This window comes from Chiloscyllium punctatum, chromosome 10, assembly GCF_047496795.1.
Source record: "Chiloscyllium punctatum isolate Juve2018m chromosome 10, sChiPun1.3, whole genome shotgun sequence".
Lineage (NCBI taxonomy): Eukaryota > Metazoa > Chordata > Chondrichthyes > Orectolobiformes > Hemiscylliidae > Chiloscyllium > Chiloscyllium punctatum.
The window spans coordinates 56,893,929-56,921,706 of record NC_092748.1 but is presented as its reverse complement, the minus strand read 5'-3'; the positions used below and the strand labels follow the sequence as shown (position 1 = coordinate 56,921,706).

The 27,778-nt window shown below is 40.1% G+C and overlaps 1 protein-coding gene across 5 annotated transcripts in view; it reads left to right on the top strand.

Moving 5' to 3' along the window:
* Positions 1–27,778, top strand: part of rapgef4a (Rap guanine nucleotide exchange factor 4a) — a 289,463-nt gene that overhangs the window by 208,216 nt on the left and 53,469 nt on the right. For 4 of the 5 annotated variants that reach the window (XM_072579211.1, XM_072579212.1, XM_072579215.1 and 1 more), the window contains 5 exons: positions 3,087–3,177; positions 4,316–4,466; positions 8,537–8,625; positions 20,922–20,958; positions 21,271–21,349. In XM_072579211.1, the coding sequence (XP_072435312.1) occupies positions 3,087–3,177; positions 4,316–4,466; positions 8,537–8,625; positions 20,922–20,958; positions 21,271–21,349 (447 nt within the window). The remainder of the gene's footprint in view (positions 1–3,086; positions 3,178–4,315; positions 4,467–8,536; positions 8,626–20,921; positions 20,959–21,270; positions 21,350–27,778) is intronic. The other variant, XM_072579213.1, reaches the window with a different exon arrangement.

Here is a 27,778-nt window from a genome sequence, read left to right as displayed (position 1 = left end):
CTAACTTGTGCCTTTGTAGATAGTAGACAGGCTTTGGGGAGTCAGAAGGTGAGTTAGTCACCACCATATTTCTAGTCTTTGACCTGTTCTTTGTAGCCACTGCATTTATGTGCTGAGTCAAGTTCAGTTTCTGGTTAATGGTAACTGCTAAGATGTTGATAGTGGGGGGGTTCAGTGATGGTAACACCACTGAATATCAAGGGGCGGTCATTAAATTGTCTCTTATTAGTGATGGTTATAGCCTGGCATGTATGTTGCGTAAATGTTCCTTGCCACTTGTCATCCCAAATCTGGATGTTGTCTTGATCTTGTTACATTTGAACATTGGCTGCTTCAGTATCTGAGGAGTTGCAAATGGTGCTGAACACTGTGCAATCATAGGCAAACATCCCCATTTCTGACCTTTTATAATGGAGGGAAGGTCATTGATGAAACAGATGAAGATGGTTGGGCTATGACACTGCCCCGAGGAATTCCTACAGGGATGTCCTGGAACTGAGATGACTGACGTCCAACTACCACAACTATCATCATCTTTGCCGGGTATGACTCCAACCAGTGGAGTGTTTGCCCCAATTGCTATTGATTCCAGTTTTGGTCAGGTTCCTTGGTGCCACACCCAGTAGAATGCAGCTTGACATTAAAGGCTGTCATTCTCACCTCGCCTCTGAAATTTAGCTCCTTTTGTCCATGTTTGAACCAAGGCTGTAATGAGGTCAGGAGCTGAGTGACCCTGGGGAACCCAAACTGGGTGTCACTGAACAGGTGCTGCTTGATAGTGCTGTTGATTATATCTTCCATCACTTTACTGTTGATCTGAGAATAAACTAATGGGGCAGTCATTGGCTGGTTTGGATTTATCCTGCTTTTTGTGTGTAGGACATACTTGGACAATTTTCCACATTGTCAGGTAGGTGCTGGTGTAGTAATTGTACTGGAATAGTTTGGCTAGGGGAGTGGCAAGTTTTGGAGCACAAGTCTTCAGCACCATTGTGATGGTGTTATCAAGGCCCGTAGCCTTTGCAGTATCCAGTGTCTCCAACCATTTCTTGATATCACCGTGATATCAGAGAAGCCAATCCCTTCAACAAAAATGGAATGGAGGGAAATAAACAGGCAGGGGGTTGGGAGCTGGATGAGGTGTCCAGGATGTCATGTGACTGTGTTCCTGTGGGAATCAGCATTTGTGATGAAACTGAAAAGAGCTCCAAACCTCACATTCTTGACTTACCATGCCCTTGGAAATGAGCTGCTCTACATATTTCTTCACTGCCTTCTGTTTCTTGATCTACTTGGACATCAGGGGCTGCATGAACATTGGCTTGTCTATCTCTTTGTGGCCATTGCGTTGATAACAGTCCAAATCCCCTGGAGGCTGAGGGGTGACGTTATAGAAGTTTATAAAATCATGAGGGGTACGGATAGGGTAGATAGACAAGGTCTTTTTCCCTGCAAGGCATATGTTTAAGGTGAGAGGGGAACGATTTAAGAGACCTAAAGGGCAACCTTTACACACTGGGTGGTGTGTGTATGGAATGAGCTGCCAGGGGAAGTGGTGGAAGCTGGTACAATTACCCATCCAGATGCCTTTTGAATGTTGTATGAATGGGAAGGGTATAGAGGGATATGGCCAAATGCTGGTAAATGGGACTAGTTTTGTTTAGGGTATCTGGTTGGCATGGACGAGTTGGACTGAAGGGTCCGTTTCAGTGTTGTACATTTCTATAACTCTATTTCTTAAAGCTTCCTGAAGTTGGTAGGGTTAAGGAGTCTCTTGGTGTTAGAGATCAGAAGGAGGTTATTGAGTTATGGAGGGGTAATATCTTGCCTGGATCTGGAAACGAGAATGGGAAATTTTGAGAAACAACACTTTACTGAACTGGAAGGCTACAGTCACAGTAATAATGGGTGAACAGAGCCTGTTGACAATTGGGCTACAATCTGCTAATTGTTATTATGGAACACCTTCTCTGGCATTGAAAGTTGACTATTACAAATGTGAAGTCTCATTACTTCAGGTTATAATTGCTGTTAGAAATTTAACTAATGCCTACCTTATTTTTTTTTCTTCTAATGAAATCCTTTCTGTATTTTTTTTTTCTTTCAATCTAATATTTTTATACTTTTTTGTATATCTACTTCTGTATCTATTATTTGTAATGAAATCAGCTATTCTAATTTGCGTGGTCTCCTCAGTCCTTACATTTAGTTTTGCAGAGTTCCTTCTCCTACTTATTCAGGTCCCAGCACCCAATCTCCCTCACCATCGAAAATAAAAATATGCTACCCAGACAAATTAATGTTAAATGTGGAAGAGCTAATGAAACATTTACAACTGCCGGTAGATAGCTTGCTGCCACACAACCTGATCCAATTGTTAGCTATATTAAAGGTGCTCTGCAAATGCAAGTTAAGGTTCCCATATAGGTCATAGTTCAATTTGGGGTGTCTATTCATGTTCCCATAAAAGTATTCCACTGAACCAAGTGCTATGAAATGGGGAATCTGGGATCCGTTAGAAAATGGTGTTGCTCTATTTTAAGTGTTCTGCTCTTTTTCTGCTAATTAGAGAGTTAATGTTCCTCAGGTTGCATTTTCCAACAAAGTTCCTTTCCAAGGTACTTTATCACAGCCTTCCAGCACTGGCAGACATTTTCTGCTCAACAACTTGTTTTGAGAAATGATGAGATTGTTTGTACGAATCAACTCCATTTTGATCCAAGCTCCTTCAGATTAGGAGGCTTGAATCCAATCTGTTGAGATCTGTACAAAGTTGAATTTTTGTGAAAATACAAAAGCTTGATGCACACTTCTAAGGCATTAATTAAATTTAATCAGTTCTATTGTACAGTTCTGCACTAATCAATTTGACTGAGTGCAACAACTACAAAATGGACAATTTTCACAAGTCACAGTATGAGAAATTATTTCAAAAGGTTTCACAACATATTGCAAAATCACCAGCCATTGAATTGTTGTAATGAATTACATTTTCTGGAAGAGTGGAGTTTTTTTTATTAAGTTTCCATAATTTCTTGTATTCTCAAAAGGATGCTGATTTTTTTTATTTTGTCTTTTTTTTTCAGCTTTTTTGACAGATCCATGCCTTGATGACTTTGTTCTGTTGCACTGCATTTTTATGCCACACAGCCAGCTTTACCCAGCCCTAATGGCTCAATATCCTTTTTCTAGTGTTCCTTAAAATGCATTCTAATTTTTCAGGTATTCTTCCCATGGATTATAACACTAATTGTTCAAAATGGAGTACTTTGCAAGGTTATTTTTTAAAATGGCGATGTCAGTCATAGTTATTACTCAAATGCTTGATTGAGATATTAAATTTTCAGAAAAGAATAAGAATTACAGGTGAGTGCTGTGCGCAAAATATCTGTATGAGCCTTTGATTCTGACAATTATGTGCAAGCTCTCAACATAATTGCAGCTCCAAAAATAGATTTCAGTGCGGGTGTTAACCCATTCCATACTAGTAGTATTTAGCAGCTAGGGTTTCTAGATCTGTTTTCTGTATTGAAGTCAGCATGTTTTTATCCTGCTGACGAATGACCTGGTTAAACCTGGAGAAACATCACAGGAGAATGTAAATGTCACTTGACACCTGCAGTTCAACATTTTATCCTGCAGTCAAAAACATATAAATTCAACTATTGTGGGCGGCATAGTGGTTCAGTGGTTAACACTGCTGCTTTACAGTGCTGGGGACCCGGGTTTGATTCCAGCATTGCTGTGTGGTGTTTTCATTTCTCCCTGTATCTGCTTTAGTTTCCTGCGGGTGCTCTGCTTTCTTAAATCCAAAGATGTGCAGGTTATGTGGGTTCTCCAGATTATGTGGGTTGTCATGGATGTGTAGGCTAGATGGATTAGCAATAGTAACTGGGGTTATGAGATATGCTGGGGAGGCTGGGTCTGGGTGGGATGGTCTTCTGAGGATTGATGCAGACTTGATGGGCTGAATGGCTGCCTCCTGCATTGTAGAGATTCTAAGATTCCATGGTCCTAGGCCAACATGGTTATTATCCATTCTCCATCTGCTCTTGTTTCCTTGCTACAAAGCTAATGTCTTTTTTAGCTCTGCCTCCTGGGAAGAAAGTCAAATGAATAAAATGCATTTATATAGTAAAGTGTTTTCAGTATTCAAAAGTTATGTTGTCCCTTTTTTTTCTCATATAAAAAAAATTCAAAGTTGGCAGTGATTATTCACGTGTAATCTTAAATGAAACAGCATTTGACTGGGACCAAATTGACAGTTTACAAACATTGCTTCAAAATGATGTGAATTTCCTTGACATATGTGCACTTACCATGCAGAAGCATTGCAAGGTACAGAACAAGAGAAACTGGACTATGCCCTCAGTAACAAGAGACGGGTCATCCGCCTTGTCCTACACTGGGCAAAGGTATATGCAGATCTCTTACAGGAAGAAGACAGTGCTGTTGCATTTCTTGAAGTGAGTATTGCAATCCAAGATGGTACTATCCCCCACAATGGTCATCTAACCAAATCAGATTCAAGTGAATAAATGTAAAATTTACTTAAGGAATTGTACAATATTTAACAATTTCAATAAAAATATTTCTAGTATTTTGTTGGTTGTAGAAACTATATCAAACTATATGTAAATATGTTGCTGATCTCCATTTCTGATCAAGAGTCCTGCAATGACTGAACATATAATTGAGTAAATTTCCACTGAGTGCCACAGTGTAAAACCAGAGTAGTGAACTGGGCATCTATTATAGAGACTACCCAATTGTCGTTACCATTACTGTAATCTTCCTCATTATAAGCTATGAACAAATAACTTGTAATTGTTTAATGGTTAGCGCTATTAAGAAATTGAGTAAGCTGCAATTTTTTTCCTTTTATTCCTTCCCCCACCATTTGAACGATGCCACATTCCAACTTTTATATTTGTAATTATTATACTTACAGTACACATCAGTAGTCTGCATGAGTATTATGTAGCTCTTGGGGAAAGAAGGAAGCAAAGTTAAGGTTTTTTTATAATGTGAATTTTTTTCCAAAAGAAGAGTTGAGTTCATGTTTACAATGTCAATGGTTTTCTCCAGTGTCTTGCTATATGACATCATTAGACAAATGTGTATGAAGGAGAGGAATTGGGTGTTTCCGTGCACACAAGCAAGAAGAATCCAAAGGACCAGTAACTCTGGTGATTGTTGTCGTCCTCCTGGTAGCTAAGTTGAGAGTGTGGGAGGTGGGAGGAGGGTGGATGATAACATAAGACTGTAGGAGCAGAATTGGACCATTCAGCCGATGGAGTTTGCCCCACACGATTCGCTCATGGCTAACCTGTTTCTGAACCCCATTCTCCAGCCTTGTCCCTTTTGATCCCCCTAATAATCAAGAACATATCTATCTTTGTGAGAATTGTTATCAACCCCAGCCTTCTAAGCACTTCAACAACTGGCCTCGCTGTCCAGTTAAGCCTGGTGGCTGGGCTGTTCGAGCTGGAGAGGCAATTGGAGAGCTTCCAGCTTGAAAGGAGTGACAGACTGCTCTATTGGGCAGAAAGAAAATAATAGGACCATTATAGCTAGGGTATTGCTGTGTGAGTGATGAATTGGGAGCAATTGGGTTGAGAACCAAAGGGCAGAGGTTCACAAAAGAAGGAAATGCAAGGTGAGAAATCTTTTCCACACAGCGAATGATTGGGGTCTGGAATGCATTGCCTTGAATTGTAGTGGAGGTAGGTTTACTTGAGGCATTCAAGAGGGCATTGTTTCTGGTGAAACAGTCATTCAATGTGCAGGAAAAGGGGAGAGTTTTCACACTAAGTTAGAATACTCTGAGAGCCTGTGCCCACATAATAGACTGAATGGCCTCGTTCTGTAATTATGTTGGATTCAGCAGGGTATGGGTGGGATTGTCTTTTTGGTGCAGAGAGGCTACTTCCTTGAAACCTAACTGGTTTCCACCACAAGCACTAGCAGCTACCTATAATTAGTTCTCAATAGGCTCTTAATGATTCTTCATAGCAACCTGAGTGACTAGCCGGGTAGCCGTGCCACTCCCCCTCTATGCCGCCTGCACCGATGTGTCTCAGGATCAGAATGGAACTGGGGCACCCATGGTTCTTGTTGTCATGTCCCTGCTGCTTTCCATTCACTGCACCAACCGGGTCTGAAAATCCAGCCCCATGTTGGATAATAAATGCAGCATTTATTTTGAATAGCTCATGCCTGCTGCCAAAGCCTGAAGAGCTATTCATAGTAGTTGCCAAGCTATTATATATGTTTAGCAAGCACTAATGACAGCAAGAAGGTAATGGTAGATGCTTCTACTTCAGTCCCTATGGTTTATAGTTTCTCTGTCTTCATTTTGTACTTTACTACAATAATTAGTTCAGCTGGTGTTTTATGGAGGCCTATATTGTTTGACTCGGTTTTAAATGAGTAAAGACTTGTTTTGAATTGCCTTTGAGATATTCATGAAAGAATGCAGTTAAAGTTGTTTGTTAAAGAAAAACCCAGAGAACTTCAAAGTAGACACTTATTTTAAAATAATCTTTTTACTATTTGCCTTTATCAAAAACTTGAATGCTTCCTAACAGTTGACAAAATCTTTTCTCCCTTCTTCCTTATCTTTAAAATATAAATTGGGAATTCTTGTGAAACCAACAATCTTATGGATTATCCTTAGAATACATACAAGATAAACTAATAGTAACTTGAAATATGTTGAATCTGCTACGGGGAGAACGCTGGCAAGTGGAGCTGAAATGCGCATCAGCCATGATTGAATGGCGGAGTGGACTCGATGGGCCGAATGGCCTTACTTCCACTCCTATGTCTTATGGTCTTATGGTCTTATTTGTTTGATTTGCATTTGTTTTACATGTTAATCATGTGTGCAACTGTTTTAGTGAAAGGGGAGCTAAAAAGATAGTGAATTGGGCTATGAATCTGATTAGCCATTTCATTTTGACAATATTCTGAAGAAATTAAAATTTTAAGGAAAAACTAACCAGTTAAACACTAGATGGTGCACATGTGTCAAATATGGAACAAATCTTATTCCATCACCAAGCTGTCATGTACATTTTATTTTAAAGCAAGTGTGCAGACAAAAATTATCTGTTATGAAAAATATAAAGTCTACAGCATAAATCAAGCCAATAATGTCTCTTTAGAGCACACCCCAATGTTCTCTGTGATCAGGTTTTATCATTTGTCAAGCACATGATTTGAAGAGGGCTTATGCTGTCTTGTGATTTGAAGTGTGGCTTACTTTACTCCTGTAATACTGTGTATATAATAACTTGAATATAAATAAAATTGAAGGTACATTATTTTACATATTTCCATCTTGTCAAAATTTAAGCATTATAGCTAATTCTCACTTTACAGGAGTACAATGCTTATTGATTGATTGAGCAAATCTTTTCATGTTTTACTTTGAAAGGGGAAAAGAATTAGAAATAAATGAACATCTTTTACATTAGAGTCATAGTCAGAGTCACAGAGCGTGGAAATAGACCCTTCAGTCCAACCATTCCATGTTCCCAAACTAAGAGTCCCACCTGCCTGCTCTTGGCCCTTATCCCTCCAAACCTTGCTTATTCATTAACTTATCCAAATGGCTTTTAAACATTGTAACTGTACCTGCATTCACTTTAAATCTTTCTTCTCTCACCTCAAAAATATGCTCCCAAGTTTTGAGCTCCTGCACCCTCCTAACCCTTGTCATTCACCTTTTCTATCTTCCAATAACAGTGCAAACAGAACTGCTCACAGCATTCTGGAAGCAACCTCAACATGACGTTCTAACTCTTGTACTCAAAGATTTGAGCAATGATGGCAAGCGTACTAAAAACTGCCTTAACCACCCCTTCTATCTGTGGCACAAATCTCAGAATTATGTACCTGAACCCCAAGGTCTTTCTGTTGTACAATACTACTCAGGGCCCTGTTAATTAGGTGAAAGTAAGGACTGCAGATGCTGGAGATCAGAATCAAGATTAGAGTGGTACTGGAAAAACGCAGCAGGTCAGGTAGCATCCAAGGAGCAGGAAAATCGACATTTCGGGCAAAAGCCTTCCTGATAAATGGCTTTTGCCAGAAATGCCAATTTTCCTGCTCCTCTGCTGCCTGATTGGTGTGCTTTTCCGGCACCGCTCTAATGTTGACCCTGTGTTAATTGTTATATTATTAAAATTAACATTATTGAGAACTGAATTTACACTAGCAGAAATGCAACCACCTTCCATTAATTATGTAAAAGTCACTACATTATATCGAAATAATCTTGAGTATAATTCAGTATGCTGGAAGGTGGGATTGATTAATGTTAATGGGCATGATGGTTACTGGCTATTTCATTTTAATACATCTCACTGCCACCAGATTTTGGACAATAACATTGCAATAATTCAAATGGTATCTGCTGTCCACAGAATGGAATAAGATATCTCTTCACTACCCAGTGATGATTACTGAACATTTTAAAAAACACCACCATTTGCTCTATAATCTTAACATTAATTGTCTGATTTTATAGGAATTTTATGTGTCAGTGTCAGATGACTCACGGATGATTCCTGCTTTGAAGGAACAGCTCCCAGAATTAGAGAAACTGGTAAAACAGAAGTAAGGATTTTTTTCTGATTATTTATTATTAATGAAGTTTGTGGTTTGTATGCGAGAAGTAATTTGAACACTAGTACAGTACTTTAAATTTGTTCAAAAATACAACTATTTAACATATATATTTTAAGCTGGGAATTTGTGTTGCAGGCGTTTTGTCCCCTGTCTAGGTGACGTCCTCAGTGCTTGGGACCCTCCTGTGAAGCGCTTCTGTGATGTTTCCTCCGGCAATTATAGTGATTTGTATCTGCCGCTTCCGGTTGTCAGTTCCAGCTGTCCGCTGCAGTGGTCGGTATATTGGGTTCAGGTCGATGTGCTTATTGATTTGAATCTGTGGATGAGTGCCATGCCTCTAGGAATTCCCTGGCTGTTCTGTTTGGCTTGCCCTATAATAGTAGTGTTGTCCCAGTCAAACTCATGTTGCTTCTCATCTGCGTGTGTGGTTACTAAGGATAGCTGGTCATGTCATTTCGAAACGACACAACCAGCTATCCTTAGTAGCCACACACGCAGATGAGAAGCAACATGAGTTTGACTGGGACAACACTACTATTATAGGGCAAGCCAAACAGAACAGCCAGGGAATTCCCAGAGGCATGGCACTCATCCACAGATTCAAATCAATAAGCACATCGACCTGGGCCCAATATACCGACCACTGCAGCGGACAGCTGGGACTGACAACCGGAAGCGGCAGATACAAATCACTATAATTGCCGGAGGAAACATCACAGAAGCGCTTCACAGGAGACTCCCAAGCACTGAGGATGTCACCTAGGCAGGGGACAAAATGTCTGCAACACAAATTCCCAGCTTGGTGAACAGAACCACAACAACGAGCACCTGAGCTACAAATCTTCTCACAAACTTTGAATATATATTTTAATTTTGACAGATAAAGGCTAACAAACATTTGTGAGAAACACTGATTCATTTCAAAACTACAATTACTAAACCCTTGCTTCCTTTCCTATAGTTTTTCTGTCCCTACCATCTGAGCCATTTTCTTTCCTCAACATTTATGTGGGATTTTTGAGGTGATCACTTAGAGCAATCCAATATCATAGATTTTCTATAGGTTTCTGAAATCAAGCACTTGTCAGCCAGATTGAGCTTGTTGCACTATAGAATATTTATGAACATATCCAAGAATTGGATTAAATGATCATTATCATCATTACCTGAGCCAGAAAGTATCAGTAAGGCCAATGTTAAATCAGGAATAGGAAACAATTTAGGAACAGGAATAAACAATCTACTCTTTTTCTTGAATCTGTGCTGCCATTCAGTTAGGTTATGGCTCATTTGCGACCCAATTCTAGGAAAAGTTAGTTAATCGCAGAACTTGATCTAGCATCGATTATCACTGTGGAAATAAGTTCCAAAGTTCTATCATCCTTTGCATGAAGAAGTGTTTCTGAGTTTCACTCCCGAAATCTTTAAATCTATAGTCCTCAACTCTCCAACAAGTGGAAATAGTTTCTCCGAATCAACTCTAACATTTCTCCCTCAATATCTTGGAAGCACCATGTAATACTTTAAATTCTTGTAAACAGTTTGTTATCTCTTCTCCAAAGGTTAACTCTAGGAATTCAGATCCCAGTCTAATAACTGTATGTTGCATTCACTCCAAGGCCAATTTATCCTTCCCAAGGTGTGGTGCCTAGACTGCTCTCCGTACTCTACAAGTGTGGGTTAACCAGGGTTCTATATGATATAATGGAACCATGGGCTTCTGTCACTTGTATTCTATTCTTCTGGGTTTAAAGATTAAAAGAGAGCAGCTGGCATTTAACTTGAGCCTGTAATAGCCACCAGATATTCCAAAGCACTTCATAGCCAATGTAGTATTTTTTTATTTGTAAGTGTGGGCGGCACGGTGGCACAGTGGTTAGCACTGCTGCCTCACAGCGCCTGAGACCCGGGTTCAATTCCCGCCTCAGGCGACTGACTGTGTGGAGTTTGCACGTTCTCCCCGTGTCTGCGTGGGTTTCCTCCGGGTGCTCCGGTTTCCTCCCACAGTCCAAAGATGTGCAGGTCAGGTGAATTGGCCATGCTAAATTGCCCATAGTGTTAGGTAAGGGGTAAATGTAAATGTAGATGTAGGGGTATGGGTGGGTTACGCTTCGGCGGGGCGGTGTGGACTTGTTGGGCCGAAGGGCCTGTTTCCACACTGTAAGTAATCTAAAAAAAAATCTAAAAAATCTAAAAAAAATTGTAGTCTAGGACACTCAGCAGCCAATTTGGGCACTGCAACACTCTCAAACAGTAATGTGATAATGATCTCATAATCTGACTTTTGTGACGTTGATAGAAGAATAAATATTGAGCAGAACACCCGGGATAACTAGTTTGCTCTTGCCAGGGAATCTTGTATATTCACCTGAGGAGGTGCTTTAATATCTTGTATGAACAGTAGCAGGAGTAGGCTATTCTGTCCCTTGAGCCTTCCCTGGCATATAATACTATTCTTGCTGAACTGGAAATAAACTGCAATCCACATTACTGTCTACCTCCAATAACCTTTCACCACCTTGTTTACTCAGGATCTATCCAAACTGCCTTAAAAATATTCATAGATTCTGCTGCCAGCACATTTTGGAAGGTGTTGTCTGTATTTGGGGTATGCAGAGGAACTCTGTACTTTTAAGCAGGAATTTCAAGGGAGAAAGTTGCATTTCAGCACTGAACTGTGCATGTGCTGTTGCTGGAAATTACTGTTCATTTTGCATGAAAATACAATGAACACCATTAGTCAGGCAAAAGCAATTTAATTTTTGTGATGTGTGGAGATGTTTATTATTTAAGATAACAACTTTAAAGGCACTGGCTCAACTGCATCAGTCATAATGAAACCAATTAGCATAAGCCATAAACTGCTGAGTGAGCATCACAATACTGAAGATCAGTAAGATCTTCAGTAACCCATGATCACGTTAGCATTGTAACAGGAGTAGGCCATTCAACCATCACAGCACCAGGACCCAGGTTTGATTCCAGCCTCTGGTGACTGTGTGTGGAGTTTGCACTTTCTCCCCGTGTCTGCGTGGGGTTCCTCCAGGTACTTCAGTTTCCTCCCACAGTCCAAAGATGTTCAGGCCAAGTGAATTGGCTATGCTAAATTGCCCGTAGAGTTAGGTGCATTAGTCAGAGGGAAATGGGTCTGGGTGGGTTACTCTTTGGAGGGTGGGTATGGACTGGTTGTTCCGAAGGGCCTGTTTCCACACTGTAGGGAATCCAATCTAATCTATATCCCACCTTTAGTCAATGCAACTTATACGGTTTCCATATTCCTTGTGTATTCCAAACTCGAAGGGGATAGAAGTTTGAGGAGCAAATGAGAATGTTCAACAGGACTTGGACAAATACATGAATGGGCTCAAACATGGCAGATGGGATGCAAGTGTGAAGTTCTTCAAACCAACCACAGCCATTACTGCCATAAGACAGAGACCCCATCAGTGAACTGGTTTTCATTTCTCACCAGCTGTTAAACAAGTTGAGAAAAGGTGTCCAAAGTGCGATAATTCATGGTTAGTTCAACCCCAGTATGTGAGGACTCCATATTACACCATTGAACCTGTGAATCATTTGCAGCTGCTTCGTACACAGTCACAGTGTGCTGCATATAGCATGTCCCTGCCTGAGACATTTTTAACTAAAGGAAAACAGAAATGGCTGATGAAATTCAGCAGGTCTGTCAGCATTTGTGGGAAGAAAACAGTTAACATTTCTTCCCCAGTGACTCGTCCCCAGAACTGTTAGCTGCTAGGAAAAGGTGGTATTTATGCTGCAGACAGGGATGGGGGAGGGGAGCAAATAGGTGGAGCCCAGAGACTCAGCTGAAAGGGGTAGGTAAACAAGGAGGTAATGAAAGCAGGCCAAGACACTAGCTGAATAAGTGAAAAGAACAAACATTTGGCGAGATTAGGCGTGTTATACTGAAAGCAAGCCACTTAATGTGGTGATAAATCTGGGAATAGGTGAGAATGGGTGACTGTGCTAAAGTCAACCCATGTCATAACAAGGCTGGGTATGGATGGGTAAAGAAAACATGGAAGGATGCAATCCGGCTTTAAAGTTATTGAACTTGATGTCGATTCCTCGAGGCTGCAGGGTTCTTACGTGGAAAATGAGATGCTGTTCTTTGAGCTTGTGCTAAGCTTCACTGGAGCCTGCAAAACAGATGTTGACCAAACAACAAGAAGGTGTGTTGAAGTGACAGGCAATTGGAAACTCGGGCTTGTTTTTGTAAACACAAATGTCTTCTGTCCTGGCTCGCTATCCACAGTGTCCTTGTTATGTGTCTCTAGTAATCCACTTCCACTGCCCCCCCCCCCCCCCCCCCCCCCCCAAACTATCCACTCCCTCTCCAACTTGTCTTAAGCATAAGTACCACTTTTTTGTTCTGCTAACGTTCTGAAGATTTGAAACATTAACTCCGTTTTCTCTCCATGGATGCTGTCAGACTGCTGAGTTTCTCCAGCAATTTCTGTTGTGGTTTCAGATCTCCAATATCTGTCGTTCTTTTGTTTGATATAAATATGTAATGCGATGTGGTGAGGGTGCCAGCTCAAGAAGTTGTGATGAGCAGCAGGTGGTGTTGGTGAGGGAGGACACTGGGCAGGACGGTCGGAGCAGCCAACTGTTTGGAGAAAAGTGGGTCTTTGGGGAAGGACAATTCATGAGGATAAAGATAAGACAAAGGTCTTTCTCAACCAGATGTAAACCACAGATTTAATTCAATGTAAATACTGTGTTTCCCTTGTTTAATCTTAATTTCCCTTCATGTTTGTCATGACCTGATGCCAATAGAATAAAAATCCCTGCTAATGTTCATTGGGCTCTCCGTGTTTAAATCTCATGTCACAATAAGGCTTTTGTAAAACTAGCTTTTATCTGTCAAGTTACCAGATTTAGATCTGATGTATAAATTCTGATCTAATATTGGCAATGTGTGGGCTAATGTGCAATACAAGTTATACTGAAAATTAAGTTGCCTACTTTTATGCATATATACTTTGTCATCAGTAACAGTGCATTCTATCAAAAGAAACTACACTGACCCATATTTCTTGTTGGCAACCCTTACTTTGCCAGCCACACTCGATGCTCTAGTGGTTTAAAGAGTTCAGGTGTTCACACTCTCTCTCCTTTTGTGGGGGAGCATCATTGTTTCAATCCTAATTGTCCTTGGCCACTGGTGAACTTAGAGCCCCAGTTAAGAGTGACTTAGTAACAAATGCATTTATACAAAACTGTGTACTTCAATTATGCAAAATATGGACCTAGACGCCATCATCTAATGTAAATGAAGCAAAACTGCTTTCTGAAGTAGTTCTTGTAAATTGTCAATCAGAAACATAAAGGTTAATCAATTTGTGTGAAATGATTGAAGTATATTTTGTCTAAACAGTGAGACTATATTTCTAGCCTCATGGATTTTCCTAGTATAATACAATTTTATGGTAATGAGATTCATTAAAATCAAGTTTTGGTATTTTGCAACCAGCTCATGCAGACTGTTAATGACTTTTAAAGTACAGTTCTGTGGTGGAGAGTGTGCAGGCCTGATGAGAGAAATGAGGCTAAAATATATGTTATGCTCTTGTATCAAGATAGGGGAAAGCAGTCAATCTTTGGCCCTGTCGAGTACATATGCACAACTACTAGTCAACTTTTGTACCTTTTTTAACTTCTCTTGTTTTGATCAGTTGCATTGTGCAGGCTCTCTCAAAACTCTATGCTGAAAGTTCCTATTCTCTTAGTTTGCACCTAGATTTCAGAAAAGTTTGGGTTGAGAACTGTAACTTGTAAAAGCTAGAGTGAGAAATTACCAACATTTTTGTAAGACTTGTAGTCACTTTTCAGCAACTAAGATGTGCAGGTTGGGTGGATTGGCCATGCTAAATTGTCCATTGTGTTCAGGGATATGCAGGTGAGATGGGTTAGCCGTGGCCAGTGCAGGGTTACTGGGATAGGGTAGGGTGGGTTTGGGTGGATACTCTTTGGAGGGTCAGGTGTGGGCCCGTTGGGCTAAATGACCTGCATCCACACTGCAGGATACCTGTGATTCTAAGTATCTGTTTTATGCTGCAGAAGCTCAAATAAATGTTATTTCTGCCACCACTGGGCCCTTTTTCCTACTTTGCCTTTAGCAGCAGAGGCTAGAACACACATGCATCAAATAGTCCCACAGAAATGGAATGCTCAAAACTAATTCTAATCATCCAACTCTTGTCATGAGCAGCAGACATCTTTATGAATGTTACTAGGAAAATGGGAGATTTTAATTTTGTATTTCAACAATGAGAGGAGGTGGTGTTGTCGTGGTAATGTTACTGGACAAGTAATTCAGAGGCGCAGCCTAACATTGGGGCGTGGGATCAAATCCCAGTATAGCCGCTGGTGGAATATAAGTTCAAATTTTTTTAAGTTCATTCCTGGAATGTGGGCATCACTGGATGGGCAGCATTTATTGCCTGTCCCTAGTTGCCCTTGAGAGGGTGATGGTGAGCTGCCTTCCTGAACCACTGCAGTCCACCTGCTGTGGATTGATCCACAACGCCATTAGGGAGGGAATTCCAGGAATTTGACCCAGCCACAGTAAAGGAATGGTAATTATATTTCCAAGTCAACATGGTGAGTGGGAGGGAACTTACAGGTGGTCATGGTCCTAGGTATCAACTGCCCTTGTCCTTCTAGATGGAAAAGTCATGGATTTGGAAGGTGCTAACTGAGGATGTTTGATGAATTTCTACTGTGCATCTTGTCAACAGTACATTGTGCTGTTACTGAACATCAATGGTGGAATGAGTGAATGACTATAGGTAAGGTACCAAGCAAGTGAGCTGCTTTGTCCTGGATGGTGTCAAGCTGCTTGAGTATTGTTGGAATGGGGAGTATTCCTTCACACTCATGACATATGACATGTGACTTGTAGATGATGGACAGGATTTGGAGAGTCAGGAGGTGAGTTACTTGCCTCAGTATTCCTAGCTTCTGATCTGCCCTTGTAGCCTCTTTGTTTATGTGGGGTAAGTTGGGTTGAATTTCTGGTTTTTGATCACCTCCAGGATGTTGATAGTTGGGAATTCAGTGATTCAGTAGCACCATTAAATGTCAAGGGTTGGTGGTGAGATTGTCTCTTATTGGTGATAGTCATAGCCTGGTATTTGTGTGGCATAAATGTTACTTGCTACTTGTCAGCCCAAGCCTAGATGTCTAGATCTTGTTGCATTTGAATGTGGACTGCTGCAGTATCTGAGGAGTCATGAATGGTGCTGATAATTGTTCAATTATCAGTGAACATTTCCACTTCTAACCTTATGGAGGGAAGGTGATTGATGAAGCAGCTGAAGATGGTTGGACTAGGACACTGCAGAGATTTCTTTGAGCTGAGATGACTGACTTCCACCAACCACAAATTCCTACGTGTCCGGTATGACTCCAACCAGAGGAGAGTTTGCCCCTGGATTCCCATTGATTCCAATTTTGCTAGGGCTTGTTGATGCCACACTTTGTCGAATGCAGCCTTGATGTCAAGGCTGTCACTCTCATCTCACCTCTGGAATTCAGTTCTTTTGTCCATGTTTGGACCAAGGCTATAAATGAGATCTGGAGCAGAGTGGCCCTGGTGGAACCCAAACTGGGTGTCACTGAATGGGTTATTCCTGAGAAGGTGTGGGTTGATACCACTGTTGATGACACCTTCCATCACTATATTCATTTGATAATTGACTTGAGTAAAGTCTGGAATATAAAACTAATCTTAGTAATGGTGACCATGAACCAATTAATTCTTGTGAAAACCCACAAAGTTCACCAATTGCACATCACGTGAAAAAAAAACTGTTTAAAAATGCCAAAAACACCGGTGAAAAAGAATACTTTGTGGATTTCAGCTCTGAACTGAACTGAATGGTTTCTTAAACAATACATATTTTGATCACCAGATGGCACTGTTCCTTAACATACTGACTTCTAGCCATTAGATCTTCACAGTTGGGCGAACAGATGGCTGTCCTTTCTCTGAATTTATTTCTACTGGGAGCCTGAATGGGTGTCAGAACAAAACATCCTTTCTGCTGCTAATTTATTACTACTTTTCTGAAGAAGCAGTGCAAATGTTTGAAAATGTTTGCAGTAATGTTTCACTCATACTGACTTTGCATCTGTTTGATAATAAACCAAAAACAATTAAGTTTATCATTTGTGTGCCAGGTTTACACTTTTTTACGTTTTACACGAATCCACACAGTTAAGAAACAATGTGGTTGAGATCCATAACCATTTCATGAAAAAAAAAGTTGTTATGGAAGATTTTTTTCATATTTGACTCTTTTTAATTTTGTTAATGCAACAAAAGAGGTTTGAAACTTTTGTAGGTTAGGAAAAGCAAAGTTCTGGGAAACCACAGCAGGTCAAGCAGCATCTGAGGAGCAGGTGAATTGACATTTTGGGCTGAAACTTAATCTATATTTTGTCTTAAATTTAAGTATTATCAATAACAAATAAGTATTAAATATATTATTACAAGCGCACACAAAAATTACTTGGTTGTCTTCTATCAACAAACACATTGACTTGGATCCCATTTACAATCCCCTGAGAAAGAACAGGAAATAACATCACCAACTCAAGGAAACCTAAACATATAAGTAAAATGCAGGCCACATCACCAGTGTTTCACTGGAGGTTCACTGATGGTGTTACCTAGTATGGTGATAAAACATCTGAAAATGTCTTCCAGCTCAGCGAGCAAACTTACCTCCACTGACTTCTGATATTTTAATATTGTAATGATGAGTCATGAAAATTAACTCCCAGTCTTTAAAGCCATGCTACCATTAGGGATGATGCCCCTTTCTTTGAACCAAATTTAATCGCAAGAGCTTTGTGGTCAGTTAACAGATTAAATTTCTTACAGTATAGGTTTTTGTGAACCTTTGTAACACTGATCACTAATATCTCGTGAGTAATTTTGTTTGGACTTAACAAATGTGAAGCATGTTATGCTACAGGCTTCCTTACACTTATTTCCATTATGTGAAATAGCACCATACCTAATCCTTGAGGCATCTCAAGCTAAAACCAAGTTTTTTTTTTTTCCTTGGGATCACAGTGGATCAAAACACCATCGTGCATCAGTATTTTCTTCACTTTTCCAAATCGAAAAGCACCTGCCTATCTTGCTGCCTCAACCACCCAGAAAGACACAAGGCAGCGAATACCAAGAAACTCTACCTGTTACAAGTTCCTCTCCAAGCCCCACACTATCCTGATTAGAACCACATCACCTTTTCTTCATTGTCAAAATCCTGGAACTGCTGCCTCCTTCCTACAATAGCAATGTGCGTGCACTTACACACAAAGGACTGCAGCAATTCAAGACGACAATTCACCACCACCTTCTCCACAGTAATTACTGATGGACAATAAATGCTGGCCTAGACAGTGACACCCACGTCTCCTGTTTGTTTAGGAAAATTCACTTTTGATTACATTTTGTTTGTAATCTGTACAAAACTAAATGGACTTGGTTACTGTTTAAACCGCCACAATTGGTACAGATCTCGATTTTTCTGAATTGTACCCATTCTTTCTACTCCATCCAATCCTGTACTTGGTGCTTCCAACTAAGTATAAAGCATTTGCCTAGCCTTGACTGTGTATAGTTCTTTCATTTCAGCTTTGGCCGTGTGATGCCTAATTTTAGTGTTTGATCCTCCTTGCTCAAATGGCCACTTTGAGAAATTGTAAACTGAGCAAAAGTATTGATTCCAAAATTAAACAACCAGTTTAATCATGTCTTAAGCCAGTTCTCTTCTATCAGGAAGACTTAATTCCAATTGGACTTTTCCTGCAGCTTGATGTACATTGAGTGACAAGTGAATTAATCAACAAGCAGGTCTGAACTTGGAAGTTGGCTGTAACGTCTGAGTAATGATGGCATCAATTTGTCTGTTTCTAGCATTTAGAGGAGAAGTTGTTTTTGAAAGGAAGTGCCCCTTTAAAACATGGTGTGCATTGCAGTATGCACCTCCAGGGTGGTCCTGGGCTTCTGTCATGCCAATCCAGGAGCTGTATAGATCCACATTTCCCTCCAGTTTCTAGCCTTCTAAGGAACAAGTGATTTTTTTTTTGTACCTTTTTGTGCCAGAAGGAATTTCATCTTGTCTTTTATCCTCTTAAACGTGTTCATGTCTTGACACAATTTTGTAGCAATCACATGTTATTAGTAGTTTGGATCAGCTTGAACTCTCAGCAGCATCCCTGCAATCCTACATGCAAATCTTTTAGGTGAAGTGTACAGTAAACCACAGCCACTGAATCCTGCAGTGGCCACTTTCTGTGGGTTTAAGGAAATTCCCAACACATTTATTCTTTGTTTTCTGTTTTTGTCCATCTTTTCATTCTTTGTTACCCAGACACACAGACTTTCTTTAACATGGTACCTACTCAAATACCTTCTGAAAGACCATACATACCAACCCACAACATTGCTCTTATTAGCTCAAACACTCAATAAATTTGGTTAACATAACCTTTTTCAAAATCTATTTTTGACTGATTTTTGAAATGTTCTTTGTCTGGAAAAATGTCATTGGTGGATCATAGAGGTTTTTGAGGAGGCTGCCTCCAACAGGTGCTTGGCACTGCAATGTAGATGGGAGAACGAGAGAACACCATTGACGATGAATTCAGGGTTTGGAGAGGGTGGGGAATTAAATGAGGCATTACTAACTCTGGCCTCTTGTCATGTGGCTGTCTCTACAGGTTGCCTGCTCACCCTCTGAAAAATCTAGACTACATCTTTTCCTTTATTCATTTGGTCACAGGATGTAGGTCTTGCTTGGCCAGAATTTGTTGCTCATCCCTAAATGCTCTTGAGAAGGTGGTGAGCCAGTCTTCATCCAATTCATGATACAGTTCCAAGTCAGAATGGTATATGATAGAGGCAAACTGGCAGGTGGTGGTCCCATGTATCTGCTGCTTTTTTTTTCTTCTGCATGGTAGAGGTCACAAGTTTGGAAGGTGCTGTCTAATGAGTGCACTCAATAGAAATTATAAATGCAAATCTTTTTTTTAAGCACTATATATGAATGCCATTCAACAAAGTACTTTCAAGAATCACATATAAAAAAATTATATGCAGCAACCACTTTGACTGTAGTAAACTCCCACAGATGTTATGAGGAGAGGTTGGGAGGCTGAGCTTGTTCACACTGAAGGATAGAAGAGTGAGTAGTGACTTGATTAGAATAGAGAAGATCCGGAATGTTCTCCATGATGTAGATATGGAGAGAATGTTTCCACCCATAGATGAGTCCAGAACTAGGGGTCACTGCTTTAAAAGGCTGACATCTAATTTTAAGACCGAGATGACAATGCTTTTATCTCCAAGGATTGTGAACTTTGAAACTCTGCCTTAGAAGGTGGTGGCATCATAGAATATTTTTAAGTTGGAGTTGTATAGATTCTATTTAGGCAAAGGAATCAAGGATTATTGAGAGTAGATGGGAATGTGGAATTCAAAAACACAGAACAGCCATGATCTTATTGTATGGTTATGAAAGTTTAAGGGGTCAACTTCTGTGCCTATTTCATACATTCTTACAAATGACAATTTTAAAAATAACCAGATACCGGTTTTTATTATGATTGAAGGAAAAACTTGGCTAGGTCTTAAAGGATAACTCCTCTCTTGGTCAAACTATAAGCCGTTCTGCTAAAGCGAGTGTTTCATAAATGCTAATCCACTATAACATGATTGACGAATTGAGGACACTTTTTTTCCTAAAGCGCAAACGTTTAAATCAAATATATGGTTATATCACGATTCCAGCCCCATTGTTTAAGTATTATGCGATTTTTCTTAGAACACAGGATTGCATGAGAATGGAACTCCTGCATTATAGGAGAACAGTGTATTAGCTTCGAATCTTTTTACATCTACCTGAGTTTAAAAACAATATTTCCAAAAGTGCAGCAGTCCCTCAGCAATGTACTGGAGTGTCAGCCTTGATTTTATATTTTTTTTTAGTTTTTTGGAGTGTTTGAGGTTAATTGATGTGGTTCCAAATATTAGAACAATTCTAGTTGAAACCAGCCAACAGGTGGTATGTTGGAGCTAACTTTGACTCCTGGCTCCTTTTGAGGCATGAAGCATTGTTGATCAGCACACTTTTTAATGGCATCATTATCTAATTTGAGACACATTTTCTTACTCATTATTAACAACCTCCCATCTTTGTCTACATTGTGATATCAATAACATTATGCTTTCATTATTTTAGTTCCGAAGAAGGAAATGGCAAGGCATCACAAAAAAAGGTACCAACAATGAAGTCTAAAATTTGAAACTATTATTTTACTTTGTAAAAAGGATTTAATCAAAAACTTTACCATGTTCTGAAGGTCTATTATAGCTTATTCGTGAACATTAAAGTAGTTGTTGAACGTTTAACTATAGTCATAAAACATAACTGAATTTATATATCAACATTTTAGCATGTGATTTACATTTTCAGCTATGACTAAATTAATGGAATATCACTCTATAATGTTATGTATTATTGGATTGGTAGATATTTGAACATTTTAAACCCAATAAAAATAAAGCCAATTTTTCCTTTTAATCTGCAGCACAAAGTTATTTTGCGTCAGTTCAGCATGGGTGAGGATAGACTCCAAAAGAGACAACCAATACGAAGTACAGATGAAAGTAAGTTCAAAGTGCTGCTGTTTTTAAAGCACTGCTGAAGGTATGGAATCACACTTGGGTGCACACACACACCATCTTCAGACATGGGTTGTGGGTGGTTAAAATGAGTGCATATATACTGTGTCCTTCAGTCTTAAGAGAAGGATATTTATTTCTACTTTTCAAAGCATGTGTCATTGACTTTGTCTCCTGACACCACCAAATGATTCACATTGTGCAAATGGAAACTTTTGCACGTGCACACTTTGCCAGTAAAACAAAGTGTCCAAATAAACACACTAAAGATGACTAGTACAACTGAATGATGTAACTGGCAGTATTACTGCATGTGCCCATTTTGCACATACTTTGGGGGGTGTCAGTGGACATTCTCTTTGTTGGCAGTGGTCTCCTTTTGTTTCTAAAGGTCTCCATTTCTGGCGAATATAGAGCTATTTTTGTGCATTCTAAGTGGTTGTAGAATCCAATTGCATATGTTCATGGATTTTTACACTGGGCAAGAATGAATTGTCTGATCTTGCACTGTCCAGTCTTTCAAGCTTACCTTTTGTTCTAGATGCAATTTTGCTCCCTGATCTGCAAGGTTCGTTTTCAGACGTTTTGTCACCATCATCAGTGAGCCTCCAGTGAAGCATTGGGGTTCTGTCCTGCCTTATAGTGATGAAACATCTGAAAACAAACCTTATAGCTTAGCGAGCAAACTTACATTCAGAACCTCAATCTGAGCAACAAATCTTCTCAAAACTCGCTAACACCTATAGATGCAATACACTAAAACGGGCCCAAAGCTAGGAAACCAACACTACCTGCACGAATGCCTAAGGAAACAGGTACTACCTAAATGTCTTCAATACAAATCTCCCCTTAAAACCCCACTAGCCAAAAGAAAAGCAGAGCAAAACGGCCACAGAATGCTTAGAGAAATGATTAACGATGCCTATGACAGTCCGTAAATACAATGGGGAAATTTTGCAGCAAGAATCTTTACTCGCTAATGTGACAGACTGAATGGACAGACACCGTACAGTGAGCCACAGACATTAGACAGCGATAAACACAGAAAACGAAAAAACTAGACCTGCAGAAAAAGCTAGACACACTCGCAGAGGAGCATGAATGAAAAACTTATCTGACCGACTCTCAACAGACACTGAAAAAGCCATCTTAGTAAGAGAATTAAATTACAACTTCAAGAATGCGGGCAAAGATTTCTTAGCAGCATTGGAAGCAACACTGAAAGGCGACAAACTCTCAGAAGAAACCCAGCAAGCCATCAGACAGTCACCCCAACATTAAGTAGGAAAAAGGAAGGAAACACACAGGGAAAGCACTAGAAGGACCCAAAAGATAAAAACATCATTATCCTACCTGCAGACAAAGAACACTTGACAGTCATTTTAAACCAACCAGACTACATTGAGAAAGCAAACGCACAGCTTGCAGATACTGACACTTACCAACAGGTGACAATAGACCTGACCCCATAACTAGAGAACCGAATCACAGCCCTACACAAAACAACTTCTGAAACCTGGAGAAGTAAACAAGATAGACGCTCAAAAAATGAAACCAGATGGATTCAAGACACCACGCTTCCATGGATTACCCAAAATTCACAAACCAGGAGCCCCTCTCCGACCCATAGTCTTGCTACCTGGAACACCAACATACAGATTAGCCAAGGAGCTACACCAAATTCAAAAACACTTGGTAGAAGACTCCCACCATTCCATCCGCTTCACCCAAGAATTCCTAAACACCATTAAAGACACCAAGATAGAAGAGGATGAAATAATGTTCTCTTTTTTGACTTAACAGCTCTGTTCACATTCATCAAGATCAACCTGGCCAAGGAAACACTGACTACACTATTCGAAGAACCAAAGACGCACACCAAACACCACCAACTTTATCAGCAAGGACAACATAGTCAAGCTGATGGACCTACGCCTTACCACCCACTTCACTTTTAATAACAAAACCTAGAGATAAACCAATGGAACACCCATGGGATCTCTGATATCAGGGTTCTGAGCAGAGGCAGTAATGCAGAGACTCTAACAAACAGCTCTGCCAACCATCCAGCCCAAACTTAGGGTCTGCTATGTGGATGTAACCTTTGTTATCACTAAACAAAACAAATTAGAGGAAACCTTCAAGACTATCAATAATACACTTAATAGCATAAAATTTACAAGAGGAGGAAAACAACAACAAACTACCATTCTTAGAATTCGCAGTAGAGCGAACAGCCAATGGGGAACTTCAAGCCAGTGTTGACAGGAAAGCAACACACATGGACCAGATACTGAACTACAGAAGCAATCATCCCAATACCCACAAACTGTGCTGCATTAGAACATTATTTCAACAAGCCAAAACACACTGCAGCACATAGGAACTATGGCTACCTGTTCTTTTTGAATATGCTGTATTGGTGATTTTTCTCTGCTCTTCAATGAACAGTCTGCTGCTTTCTTGGCAACAAACCCAAACGAGCAGTCAAAACACATCCAGAAACCCTAGCCACACTCCCTACGTCCGAGACATCCTGGAACTGACTGCCAGAATACTCAGACTTCTTAGCATCATGGTAACCCACAAATCCACCAACACACTAAAACAGCAGCTAATGAACTTGAAAGACCCTATGCAGACAACAAGCAAAACTAATGTCATCTACAAAATACCTTGCAAGAACTGTAACAAACACTACATTGGACAAACAGGCAGAAATACAGGATACATGCACATCAACTAGCCACAAAAAGACATGACACACTCTCACTAGTATCCTTACATATAGATGAGGAAGGACACCACTTTGACTGGGACAATACATCCATCCTAGGACAAGCCAAACCGAGAGATACATGGGAATTCCTAGAAGTATGGCATTCCAACCGGCACTCTATCAACAAGCACATCGATTTGGACACCGTCTACCACCCTCTGAGAAAAAGAACTGGAAAATACATCACCAACACAGGAAATGACATCACCAACCCAAGGAAACTTAAACTCACAAATAGAAAGCAGGACATAACACCAGCGCTTCACCAGAGGCTCACTGATCTTACCTAGTAAGACGATGAAATGTCTGAAAATGAACCTTCCAACTCAGCAAGCAAACTTGCAACCTGAACCTCAACCTGAGCTGCAAATCTTCTCCAATCTCACTTACCTTTTGTTCTTAGTTGCCTGCATTCTATGTCACTTGAGATTATTTGATATTGCTCCATATGTAGCTCCTTGCTGTGTATCTATCTACCAGTCTATAGTGGACATGCCGCATTCCTTTAATTTCAAATTCAAAGTGAAATTCAAACAGTTCAAATGTAGTGTCGCACCAGATTCTATATTAGCTGTTTCTCCCAGACCTGCTCAGTTTCTCCCAGCATTGTTTGTTTCAGACTCCAGCATCTGTTGTGGTTTGCTTTTATTCTGAATGTTTTAATTCCAGACATTGCTGCTCTTTGAAGTAGCTCAATGTTGGGCACCTTAACTATTTGATGTCCATGACATTTTGCACCTCATGTGGAACTGATCCTACAGCTTGATATGTTGACAGTATGCAGGCCATGTCTATCCTGACTATAGGATCTCACTACATAGCGGTTGATAATGCCACAGTGTCATACACAGCAAATGTTTTTGAAAGTTTGCTAACTTGTACCTTCCACAGTCTCTCTCAAAGGGTGAGGGTCAGTGGGGAGGATCTAGTGCTCTTGATCAATTGGTACTAAAGACTTGGTAAGACTGGGAAAAAGTTCTGCGTACAGATGATCTAGGTACTAAATTAAGAAAGTAGAACCTCAAAGGATATAATCTCTGATATATTAGCTCACTGCTTTCAAATAGGCATATGGTACATAAAGTTAGTGACTAATCCATGGCGCTCATACTGCTGTAGGAGAAGTGGGTTCTAGTTTGTGCATTTCTGGCACCAGAACTAGGGAACGTGGGATCTGTATCAGAGCTGAATCATGCTGCAGCCACTGTTGTGAACTGCCTAACTAGGGAAGTAGAGAGTTTTCCACTAACTGTTGGAGGCAAAGTATCAAATGTAGAAACACCCGGTTGACCAACGACCATAAGATGTAGGAGCAGAAGTAAATATCAGATTAGCAGAAGTAGCCTGTATGAGGAGTGCATCAAATGTTTTTTGGGAGCTTCTTACAACAGCAAGTTTTGGAACTGACTAGGGAATAGGTCATTATTAGACTTTATACTATGTAATGAGACAAGATTAATTAATGATCTTAGACTAAAGGTAGCAGAAACCATTTTATGATTGAATTTTCTGTCCAGATTGAAAAGAAGATGATTAGGTTGAAGACTAATATTTTCAATAATGACCAGTGGGCATGGGCACTTAATTAAAGTGAACTGGCATACCACCTTTATTATTGAGGTTATTTCAGGTTACTCAATAAATATATTCCCATTTATATTAACATAAAGGAAAAAAGAAGGGACCTACCATCCATGGTCAACTAAAGTTAAGGAAAGCTTCAAACTGAAGGAAAGTACTGTAACTGTGTGCAAAGATGAGTGACTGGTCAGAATTAGAATGAGAATCCCTGCAGTGTGGAAACAGGCCCTTCAATCCACACTGACCCTCCGAAGAGTAACCCACCCAGGTCCATTCCCCTACACTATATTTACCCCTGACTAATGCACCTAACCTACACATCCCTAAACACTGGGCAATTTAGTATGGCCAATTCCTCTAATCTGCACATCTTTGGATTGTGAGAAAGCTGGAGCACCTGAAGGAAACCTATGCAGACACTGAGAATGTCTGTGTGGAGTTTGCACATTCTCCCAAGACCGGAATTAAAATCCGGTCCATGGTGCTGTGAGGCAGTAGTACTAACCACTGAGCCACTCAGAATATGAAGAATGGTCTGAATGAGTATAAGGAGATGCCAGTTAGGGATGTAAACACAGATGGCAAGAGTTTGTGTATTTAAAAAATGAAAAAGTAAGTAAAGGTGGTGTTGGTCCTCTAGAGAGTGAGAAGAGGAGATTAATAGTAGATAATAAGGAAATAGTGAATGTAATGAACAATTATTTCACTTCTGTGATCTCTAGAGGATACAAAAAACACTCCAATAATAGTTTTGTATCAGGAGGTGGAAGCGAGAGAAAGGAACTTGGTGAAATCACAATCACAAGGAATGTGGTTAAAAAGTAAATTCGTGGAGTGCAAGCTAACATGTCTCTAGGTCCAACTGGAGTTCTTTGAGATCTTAAAAGAGGTAGCTAATGAAGTAGTTGGTGAGTTGGTGTTAATTTGCCAAAATTCCCAAGATTCAGGAAAGGTTCCAACAGACTGGAAAGTAACAAATATAACTGTTCAAGAAGGGAGAGAGGGAGAAAAGAAGAAACTGTATACCAGTTGGCTTGACATCTGCCATGGGCAAAATGTTTGAATTGGTCACATAAAAGATTATAGCTGCAAACTTAAAAACTTCAAGGTAATCCGAAGCAGTCGGCATGGTTTCAGCAAAGGGATGTTATGTTTAACCAATTTACTGGAGTTCTTTGAAGGAGTAATGCATTGTGGAAGAAGGGGAACCTGTAGACCTGCAATACTTGGATTTCCAGAAGGCCTTTGATAAGGGCACAGTGGTAGTGTCCCTACTCCTGTCCGGGGAAACCCAGTTTCAAATCCCACTTGTTCCAGAGGTAGAATCTCTACAGTATGGAAACAGGCCCTTCGGCCCAACTAGTGCACACCAACCCTCCAAAGAGTAATCCACCCAGACCCATTGCCCTACCCTATCATCCTATATTTACCCCTGACTAATGCACCTAAAACTGTAGGCAGTTTAGCATGGCCAATTCACCTAACCTGCACATCTTTGGTGTGTTAGGGGAAACCGGAGTACCCGGAAGAAACCTACACCAATATGGGGAGACTGGGAATGTGTGGAGCTTGCACAGAGACTGGAATTGAACCCGGGTCCCTGTCACTTTTGAAGCAGCATTGCTAACCACTGAGCCACCATGCCATCTCTTCTGAAAGGGAAATCATGGTGGACAAACCTGTTGGAATTTATTGAGGATGTTTCTTGTTGGATAGATAAGAGGAAAATTAGCAGATGAGGTGTATTCAGATTTTTATAAAGCCTTCTTCAAAAGTCCCACACCAGGGACCAAAATTGGAACAGGTGAAGTGGAGGAATATACTGCTACAGATTTGGTTAAGAGAGTAGGAGCAGATGGGTCATTGTCAAGATGACAAGCTGGTAGAAGTGGGGTAATGCAAAAATAAATCCATGCTTAGTCTACATATGTTCAAAGTCTATTAAAATGATTTTGATGTGGGTATCAAATGTAATACTTCCAAAATTTGTCGTGGACACAAAACTAGATGGAAATGAGTTGAGGATCATGCAAGAAGGCTTCAAGGGAATTTAT